Here is a 10000-nt window from a genome sequence, read left to right as displayed (position 1 = left end):
GACTAAAAGGCACATTGTATCTCCATATTTTCTTTGCCCTTTGGCAAACATGCTCTTTTCACTAAAATAGATGTAGGGTGTCTTTAAGAAAGAAATGACAGAAAAAAAGATAAGCCTTTTCCATTTTCGGATGTATTTTGTGTGTTTGCTGTATTTGGTTTGGATGAAAAACACTGGGAAAACATCACAAAACAATTACTACCATTAGGGTTAATGACAGCTGATAAGGTAATTCACCTGAGAGAGATGGAGAGAAACCAGGTAAAACCTTGTATTTCTCTCTCAGGAAGGTCTGTTTACTAGCCTTTACAATCACAAATCAATGGGTTTCTATACCACATACTTTGGATTTGATACCAAAACACAATGTAAGTGAAAGATGTGTAGAGTTTTGTTTCTTTTTGCAATGAAAGTTTGATAGCACTGGCAGTTAAATTGCACAGGTTAACAGTACTTTGCTTAAATACTTACAGAATGGTTTGATAATACTAGCAGTTAACAAAGGCTTAAAGAGTTACAAATGTTACCAGTAAACTTACCATAACCACAAGTCTTTACACAGAGGAGAAAGCTACTCAAATCCCAGCTGAATAGGAAAGCTCATAAACTTCCAACAAGAGACCCGCTAGCCAGTTCTTTTTGTAAATAGACTAACAGTGTTTGTTTCTCACTGTCACGGGACTCCAGATCTGATTGGCTATGTTTGATTGCAAAATTGGCTCAAACAAAGTTGACAGCGAGAGAAGGCTCTGTGGGTTGAATATTGACAGCTTGTTGTACGTTGGAAAACATAGCAGAGCATTAAAGATTGAAGATTGACAGGGAGATAGACAGAACATAAAGATAGAGAAACTTTATATGTGCACAAAGCAGGTGTGTGAGGGGTTTGTTCAGGGTCATAACAGAAAACAAACAGTTAAACTGAGGACTTTTCTGTGACTGATCTAGGTTTGTATTTTGCTATTTGCTGCTGATGTGACACTGTGTGATGGGGCAGCAAGGTTGCCAGAGCTCCTTAGTGCTTCTCGTCTGGGGCAGGGAGTTTCTCAAGGGTGGGCTCCATACCCCAGATCTCACGGGCATACTGGGCAATGGTACGGTCGCTGGAGAACTTGCCAGAGCCAGCGATGTTGTAGATAACCTTCTTGGTCCACTCCTTGGGTTTCTGTTGAAAAGAGGGAAAAAAAGGGGGTGAGAATGAGGTGAACATGAAATTTGTCCTCTATAACATATCGCCGTGTTCATGACAACTAAATTTATTTGTATTGACCTTGTACAAAGCGCTGACTTTTTCCTGGCATTTGATGTAGTCCTCGTAGTCAGCAAACACCTTGAATCTGAGAAAAAATTGGGTATGGATATAACATCATACACTCAGGGTGAGAGGGAAAAAGCAAAAAAAAAAAAAAAAAGAGAGAGAGAGAGAGAGAGAGAGAGAAGAGAAACAGAGAATGTGATTTTCTCTTGATCTTGTCTACCTGTCATGGTGCATCAGCATATTCACAATGTCCTTGAAGAGGTCAGGCTGCTTGGGGCTGAAGAATCCTCCAGCGATCTGATCAATTGCCTGTTTCAGCTCAGGAATACGATTGTAGAACTCAGAGGCATTATATCTGTGGGGCAGAGAAGGGATTGTCTAACATGTATTATTATACTTGCCCACTCCATCAACATGAAACTGAACCCAAAGTTCTGCAGTGTCATATATTCAGCCTACCACTCTTAAAATACCCAAAGACACACTAATCATTAATCACACTAAACAGCCTACACTAAACACGATAATTATCAGTACTCTGTAAACAGAACATTAGCTTTCAATATCATCACAGCCAGCAACAACAGCAATCCAAACAAGTGGACAATTGCTTCCCTAACAGTTTATTCAATACAACTCCATCCCCTTTCATTGTTTTCTGGTCAACGTTTACAGTTGTTCACTGATTGGTGATGAATGATTCCCAGAGGTTTCTCACCCCTTCCTGTCCATGGCTTCAACATCCTCTACCCTCATGCCAAAGATGAAGAGATTGCCCTCTCCGGCTTCCTCTGCCATTTCAACGTTGGCTCCGTCCATGGTGCCAATGGTAAGAGCTCCATTCAGCATGAACTTCATGTTGCCAGTGCCTGAAGCCTCTGTGCCTGCTGTGGAAATCTGCTCGGACAGATCCGCAGCAGGAATGGCTGAGAGAGAGAGAGAGAGAGAGAGAGAGACAGAGAGAGAGAGAGTGAGAGAGAGAGAGAGAAACAATAGACTGATATAATATGTGTCCCTATAATGCACATTCATGACCGAAGATCAGAAACAGATGTCGATGTTCCGCTACCTTTCTCGGCAAGAGTGACTCTGTAGTTTTCTAAGAAGATGACTTTGAGGCGGTCGCCCACCACAGGGTCGTTGTTGACCACCTCGCCAATGGCAGTGATAAGGCGAATGATCATCTTGGCTGTATGGTAGCCTGGAGCAGCCTGAGTGAAGCAATGGTTTACACACATACACATACACATATTCATACAATAGATGATGGCCCAAACAAGTCGAACATATGCATCCTCAAAATGTAGCAGGGGTAGCTCTTTCCACCTTAAATACTGTATTTGCCTAAGCGTATTTGAAGAGTGAGGCAAAACTAATCAAAGTTCACCTTACAGTGAAACATGGGCAACATCGTAATCACTATGTTTAAAAATTACGGAGGTGCTTATGCTTTATTTCACTAAATGAATCCTGTTTAATGAGGACGGCAGATGTTTTAAAATGAACTGACAGTTGTCATGATAATTAATACCATGATGAGCTGCAATATGCCTCTGTGGTACAAAGTCAGTAACTAATGACAGCGCTTTGGCAATGGTTGTTGCACTGGGTCCAGTGCAGAAGGATAAGAAAAGGCAGTTTATTGGAGGAAGGGTCTTAGTTTAAGAGTGTTAGCTGCTGATTGGTCTCCTGTTTCCATAAGCACACATAAAACTTGGACACTTTCCAGAGGGCAAAGTTTACAAGACACCAAACCCAGGAGAGTGTATGAGAGTTCTCTGTATGGCAGTCATGCAATCTCTTTTTGTTGCCTGCTCACCTTTCCTCCAATCATAATGGTTCTAGGAGTCCACTGCTTGTTTGGCTCCTTTCTGATACCTGCAAAAGAGACATATTCCTCGCACTTTCTGTTTCTCATGTGTTCAAGTACACAGTGATAGAAAGAAGACAGGAGGAGGAGAGAAAGAGACAAAGAGAACAGGGGAAAAGGAAGACCAGAGAGATGGTGGAGAAAGATGAAAGGAGGATAGTGAGAGAGAGATGAGGGGGAAAGGGAGGAAGGGAAGTACAGGAAGAAAAGGAGAAAGATTGTTACGATTGTAGAAGGTGATGATGTGCAGGCAGTTGAGCAGCTGTCTCTTGTACTCATGGATTCTCTTGACTTGGATGTCAAACATGGAGTTGGGGTTAATCTTCACTTTGTAGTGCTCCTCCAGGTGTCTAGAGAACTTCAGTTTGTTCTCCTACAATAGCAAAATAATGTTTTTCTCTCTCTCATTTAAATCATTTTGATTATCTCAAAGGTCCTGCATTATTTTGGGACTATGCTTCGAAGTTCTGGATCATTCCATCAATATTATCTCTAACTTTTCTAGAATTGTTCTCTGTAAAAACATTTACATTAAGGCAGGCTGCAAACTAAGGTATTGTGTCTCACCTGCTTGACTTTGGCTACGTCACGGATGAATGCATCATCATCTGCAAACTTGCGGAGTTTCTGCAGCTGGTCCAGATCACGGATGAAGTCCTCTCCAATTCTCTATACAATCAGACCAAAAAAAAAAAAAACCCACCAAATAAGTGAATGCAAGTATGTAAAGCTTTGGTGATGATTCCCTGACCAACATAACTTGTCTAACACAAATGAGAATGGACAAGGGAATGTTTTTCATGATAAAAATCATCCTTAAAATTATCAGTGAGTATTTCCACATTACAAATATTGCAGCTGCTTTTATTTTGGAGGGTAAGCCCAAGTGTTCATTTCAGACTTTGATTTCAAAGCAACTTGTTAAGGTTGAAATCTTACCTCTGCAATGACTTCAGCCAGTCCTGGGTTGCACATAACCAGCCAACGACGGGGGGTGATACCATTGGTTTTGTTCTGGAACTTATGGGGATCCATCTCGTAGAAGTCTTTAAACCTGTAAAAATATGTCACAGTAAGGACATGACAAGACATGAAGCATAACTGAGGAAAATAAAGGAATATCTAAGAGTGTAAATGTGTATGTCTAAGTTAGCAGGAGCAATGTGGGGACGTACACGGTGGCTTTGAGGATGTCGGAATGAATGCGTGCGACGCCGTTGACTGCGTGGGAGCCAACGATGCACAGATGTGCCATGTTGACCCTCTTCTGTCCTCCCTCCTCAATCAGAGACATGCGACGCAGACGGTCGTTGTCCCCGGGATACAGGGAGGCCACACGCTGCAAAGGTTAATGCATAGATAAAAATACAGACACACACTGAGACCCTTTAAAATATCAAATTCCTCAAAACATATACACACACACATCATCATCCACAAACCAAGAAAGAGAAATCACAGGTTTTGTAGACTAGTCAGGCTGCTGAGTTTGCAGGCAGTTGAACCACTTCTAAAATTTTTAAATCTCCCCACATGTACCGTGTTTTTGTAATGTTATGTGGACCAGAAGTCCCTATGACATTGTCTGGTCCCCACAAGTTTAGATGTTTTTCTAAAAGATATTGTTGTTATTGATACAACAAAACGTGTCACAATATTTACTCAGTTAGGGTTAAGATTAGGGGTCAAGGATACGGTTAGGGTTAGGTTATTATTCAGTTAAGAAGGAGTCAATGACAATCCCCTACTAAGATAAGAATACAAACGTGCGCGCGTGTGTGTGCGTGTGCGTGTGCATGTGTGTGTGTGTATGTGTGTGTGTGTGTGTGCGTGCGCGTGTGCGTGCATGTGACTGTTAGTGTCAAACCTCCAGGTGGCGGCGGTTGATCTCAAAGATGATCTCCAGGTGGCGGGGCAGCAGAGTCTGGAACAGTGGGATGGGCCAGCGCTCCAGGGCCTCAGGGAGGACAGTGTGGTTGGTGTAGGCGCAAGTATTTATACAGATTTCCCAAGCCTGTCCAGGGACATCCACACACAAATTAAAATGAGTTCACCATCTTATGGGGCGAGGCTAGCATCGGAGCTATAAACGTACAAGTTTTGTAATTAAAGAAAAGCCTGAAAAATATATTTACGATAATAACTTCTCACTAGCTCCAGCTTATAAACTGCAAATACAACATAAACAGCTAGCTATAATACTGCAGTTCATAAACTGACCTGGCTGCTAAAGCACATGGTAGTAAAATCAACCTAGTCATACATTTTCCCCATAAATAATTTCATTTTACTTGTATGGGAATATTGTATTTATATCATTTTTATCTCTATGTTATTTCAGCTTCTGTTATTTATTGCTTTGTATCTTATGCTTGAGTAATTCAATATGTGGATTAGTAAACAACTGAAAATCTACAATATGTATCAAATAAATCAGTATCTTTGATTTAAAAGAAAAAAAGACAAAAAAGAGGTAGGATCTGTTCTTTTCTCATGACAACTATTCTAAGGTACCATTAAAGTCTGTCGCTCATTTTCTCACGTAAACAGGTCCTCACTCTGAATTGTCTGTCACCAGAATAGACAGAATACATTTAAAAATGTCGCAAATTATAAATCTTTCAGTAGAAAAAAAATCGCAAGTTGTCCTGAAACTCCCTTTATATCAAAAACTCAAACATAGCTACAGAAGTCTTGTGTCACTGCATGTGCTATGCTTCTGCTATTAGTAACGTAACATCACTTCACTTTTTCCCGACAGCTGTGTGATATTGTAAAAAAGTACTATGTGTCATGGTTTTTAAACAAGGTAGAAAAGGGACAAAAGATTGCTGCCCCCTAGAGTAAAACATGTTAAATATGTCTTATGTAATTTGCATGAGAGATTTTACCATCAAAAATAGCTGTGCCCTGTAAGTAGTAATTGTGATGATATTAATGATGATAGTATTTAATAAGTCTTTTTTTTTTTTGCCAACAAAACTGAATGTTCAGAATGTTCAATGAAAAATTCATCAGTAGAGAACGCAATAATAGGAATCACATGTGCCTGCGTGGCAACTGTGAATCAGGGCCAAAGTTCAGAGAGGGTCCACAGTTTCCTTTATGTGCCTTACCTGATCCCATGGCACCTTCTCTTCATCAACTAACACCCTCATCAGCTCAGGTATAGCTAGAGCAGGGTGAGTGTCGTTCAGTTGAATAGCCACCTAAACACACACACAAGAAAAACATATACATCAGAATGGAGATACACACACATAAACACACCATACTTAGACCATCCCTACACCTGGCTTCGTAATATCAACATTAAATTAATGTCAAATCTCATCAGTATCGATGTATATGCGTGGTAAATGCATCAATACAGTGACTTTGAGAAAATAGTCACACTATTATGATTGAATTAACAATTTGCCCGACAGTCGCCCACCTTTTCGGGCAGGAGAGTGAAGTCAGTGCGCACAATCTCTCTGGTGCCGAACTTGGAGGCCTTGAAGCGGCGGATGATGTCCTGCAGCGTGGCTGCTACGACAAAGTATTCCTGCTTCAAACGCAGCTCCTTCCCCTCAAAGAACTAAAACACAGAACAAAATCATTTACACTTTAAATAAAAAGACAATTTGCCATTCAATGCACAAGTTCATAAATTCACACCACTGACCTCTGATGGTTTCTACTGGCTTAACATAGAAAAACAACAACAAACAACAACAACAGCAACAAAAAAAACCTTATGGGGAAAACATCTATTATAAAAAAGCAGGAAAGGAGCATCTGAGGACAACATATTAATTAGCTGTCATGGACACTAACGTTGTCGTTGGGGTATAGCACACGGGAAATATTCTCTGCCAAGTTCCTGTCCAGCACAGCTTGAATGTAGCCACCAATATTGACTGTACAAAAAGAGAGAAAGACAAAAATGAGAATATTGAGACCTATCTTTCCATTTGCCATAGTAACAGTATAAATATTGTGTATAAGTGATGGGCTCACAGTCTTTCAGGTTGAACTCGCAGGGCGCCTTGGCAGACCACAGTCTCATCGTGTTAACAAAATTGTTCCTGTATCCAGGCACTGGGGTGTCGTATGGAAGGGCTAACACCACCTACATAAGATAATCGGTCTTACTTCTAGCAGTTGTCAAAGTATATAGATTGGCCAGTATGAAATCAACATCAATGCTTGAAAGCAATATTTCAGTCATCATACGTTTCCTTTCTTCCATGTTACCTGAGTGTCCACCCATTTGACTCCATCAGGGTGATGCTCTGTTCTGCCATAGAAATGCACAGGGCGCATGTACTCTGGACGGGCCTTCTCCCAAGGGTTGCCATAGCGAAGCCAATCATCTGCCTCCTCAAGCTGTCAATCATTCAGACAAATGAGATCAAAGAAACAATTCAGATATTTGTCATAATATTACAAGTGAACATAAATATGAAATTTATTTTGGTTAACTGGCAACAACTAATGTACAGTTATCCATCAGTAATATATAATACAATGACTCATAAAATAGTATTTACCCATAATTTTGAATGTTCAGCTAGATGTTTGTTTCAGCTAGATGTCTGAGCAAAATTTCTGTTTCTATTATGCCAGAAAAAATGTTTTTGTTCAGAGGCTTGGGTGGGTACGCTACCTGCCAACCATTGACGATCCTCTGGTTAAAGATACCAAATTCATAGCGGATGCCATAGCCATAGGCAGCCAAACCCAGAGTAGCCATAGAGTCCAGGAAACATGCTAATGGTTGTGGTAAAAAGGGAAGAGGAAAAGGAGAAAGATAAGCAAGGGAGTAAAGCAAGGGAGCGTGTGATATATAAAAAAAGACTATACTTTCTCTTTTGCCATAGTGAATTTGACGATGAAAGTGTAAGGGAGTCATTAGACGGTTTTAATGAAGAGTTTACAGCGACTGTTAAAAACTGTTTATATAGCTGCCAACATGAGCAAGATTTTAGCCACAAACCAGAAAAATTCAAACAACAATGAACAGGACGTCTCAGTTGCTGACTGTAACAGTATCCTTCTTTGATGTTTCAGTTTTAAAAAAAAGTTTGTTAGCCTAAGTTATGTTACTGTAAATACTGTAAAATGCTTCATTTTGGTATTTGCAGGTAGCTTTAGGACAGATACTTTCATTAATTAGGTACTAGGTTCTGGTTTATCAACCTTGCACAGACTAAATTCACATGAGCTTGAGCAGAAGAGCAGTAACAGAATACATATATCACCGTTGTCACTGACAACTGAAGGAGGTTATTTACTAAAAGTGCGGTGAAACTGGAGAGGTTTCACAAAAAGTTCAGCTTAATGAACCCAATACAAAGTGATGGCTGTTTTTACTTTCTCGCGTCCCTTGTCATTCAAGTGAGTCAGCTACTATTTCATTTTTTTACATAATAAATAAGTAAATAAGTCTGCTTATCCAGTGTAATAATATATTTTACTAGCTACCACAGACCCCTCCCAATGTTTACTATTGCAGTGGTTTTTGTGGATTTTTAATCACTACACCAACGAATTTTACGCTAATGTAAAAGATAAGATTAAATGTAGGACAGTAAGATACCTACCAGCCAGACGGCCCAAGCCACCATTTCCAAGACCAGCATCTTCTTCCATATCTTCCAGCTCTTCCATGTCAAGACCCAGCTAAATAACCCATTTTGTCATCAGTTTCACTGAACAAACTATCAAACAGACTATCTCATTGAAAATGTATTACTGGTCTTCTTGACATAAAATGGCAGAATTCAAAACAACTAAAAATTGGTGTTAGTGTCAGAAAAAAGGTCAAGATGCCCAATTACGGTAACTTAAATTTTGATTTCAATGTGATCATGTGAGATATTCTAGCTCTGGAATAAGAGCATTATAATATAATATAGTGATTAGAGTCTGATGGTTGTACCTGGTATGTGGCCTCATCACAGGCATTCTCCAAGGCCAGGTTTACCATTGTGTTTTGCAGTGTACGCCCCATGTAGAACTCCAAGGAGAGGTAGTACACACGCTGAGAGACAGACAGGCAGAGAGAGAGGAGGAAGGGTGTCACTGAGGTCACAAGCTTGAATCTTATTGGTAGCCTATCACAGTTTTGGCCAGGCATTGTACAGAACCCAATTGGCCATATCCTGCAGGGTCAGCCCAACAGGATACATTTGCACTCATCCTGTTTCACTGACAGCTAGCATCAGTGATGTTGTGTCTACACAACTGAATGAAAATTTTGGGGAATGTTCCAGTGCAGATGCTCACATTGGGTGTGTCATAGGCTTCATGCCACAGTAAAAAAAAACAGAAAAGGAGTTGATGCAGAAACCTCAGTATCTTATAGCCTCCCTGGAATGCTTTAAAGTGCATCTGTAAATTCTGAGGAACTTGCATGAATCCTACATTACAGCAGTCTCTCCAGCTAGCTAACTGATGCTCGTCTGCAAAGACAAAGTTTGCATCACTGGTTCCTGAAGCATTCAGATTCAGTTTGGAATGATTAAACTGTCATCCCAATGTTTTGTGTAGAGATAAAGTTGTGGGGTGTGCCCTCTGCTGGAAGTATTCTGAAAATTCGCTGATTTGTTTTAATACTCAATAATTCGTAACAATTTGTAATAATAATTTGTAATAATGGCAGAACTTCTATCAATACCCATATACGAACAATAGACTAATGTTGAGAGATAATAACAAGAAGCCAGTATATTGACTGGGTCCTAACTCTGATGAAATGTTCTGCCTCAATGTTATAACACTTGAAAATGTATACCCTGTATGTTTCATAGGAAATCTATGTAAGAAGCACTGTGTTCAGGAACGTCCTGGAATTATTTTGATACTTTTGATGTTGTCTAACAAAT

General features: G+C 40.0%; 1 protein-coding gene across 3 annotated transcripts in view; it reads right to left on the bottom strand.

Moving 5' to 3' along the window:
* Nucleotides 1–833: 833 nt before the first annotated feature.
* Nucleotides 834–10000, bottom strand: part of pygma (phosphorylase, glycogen, muscle A) — an 11490-nt gene continuing 2323 nt past the window's right edge. Inside the window, exons 2-20 of one of the 3 annotated variants that reach the window (XM_030782446.1) lie at nucleotides 9055–9156; nucleotides 8717–8795; nucleotides 7780–7883; nucleotides 7368–7499; nucleotides 7131–7242; nucleotides 6948–7030; nucleotides 6565–6708; nucleotides 6245–6337; nucleotides 4996–5142; nucleotides 4304–4467; nucleotides 4068–4182; nucleotides 3696–3797; nucleotides 3354–3501; nucleotides 3078–3136; nucleotides 2328–2469; nucleotides 1977–2184; nucleotides 1479–1613; nucleotides 1271–1337; nucleotides 834–1165 (exon numbers count right to left, since the gene is read on the bottom strand). In XM_030782446.1, coding sequence (XP_030638306.1) covers nucleotides 1016–1165; nucleotides 1271–1337; nucleotides 1479–1613; nucleotides 1977–2184; nucleotides 2328–2469; nucleotides 3078–3136; nucleotides 3354–3501; nucleotides 3696–3797; nucleotides 4068–4182; nucleotides 4304–4467; nucleotides 4996–5142; nucleotides 6245–6337; nucleotides 6565–6708; nucleotides 6948–7030; nucleotides 7131–7242; nucleotides 7368–7499; nucleotides 7780–7883; nucleotides 8717–8795; nucleotides 9055–9156 — 2286 coding nt within the window. In that variant the 3' untranslated portion in view covers nucleotides 834–1015. The remainder of the gene's footprint in view (nucleotides 1166–1270; nucleotides 1338–1478; nucleotides 1614–1976; nucleotides 2185–2327; nucleotides 2470–3077; nucleotides 3137–3353; nucleotides 3502–3695; nucleotides 3798–4067; nucleotides 4183–4303; nucleotides 4468–4995; nucleotides 5143–6244; nucleotides 6338–6564; nucleotides 6709–6947; nucleotides 7031–7130; nucleotides 7243–7367; nucleotides 7500–7779; nucleotides 7884–8716; nucleotides 8796–9054; nucleotides 9157–10000) is intronic. The other 2 variants (XM_030782447.1, XM_030782449.1) reach the window with 2 other exon arrangements.

The sequence above is a fragment of the Chanos chanos genome, chromosome 8, assembly GCF_902362185.1.
Source record: "Chanos chanos chromosome 8, fChaCha1.1, whole genome shotgun sequence".
In the NCBI taxonomy this organism is placed as follows: Eukaryota; Metazoa; Chordata; class Actinopteri; order Gonorynchiformes; family Chanidae; genus Chanos; species Chanos chanos.
The sequence above is the reverse complement of the archived record's forward strand: the minus strand, read 5'-3'. Positions and strand labels throughout refer to the sequence as shown.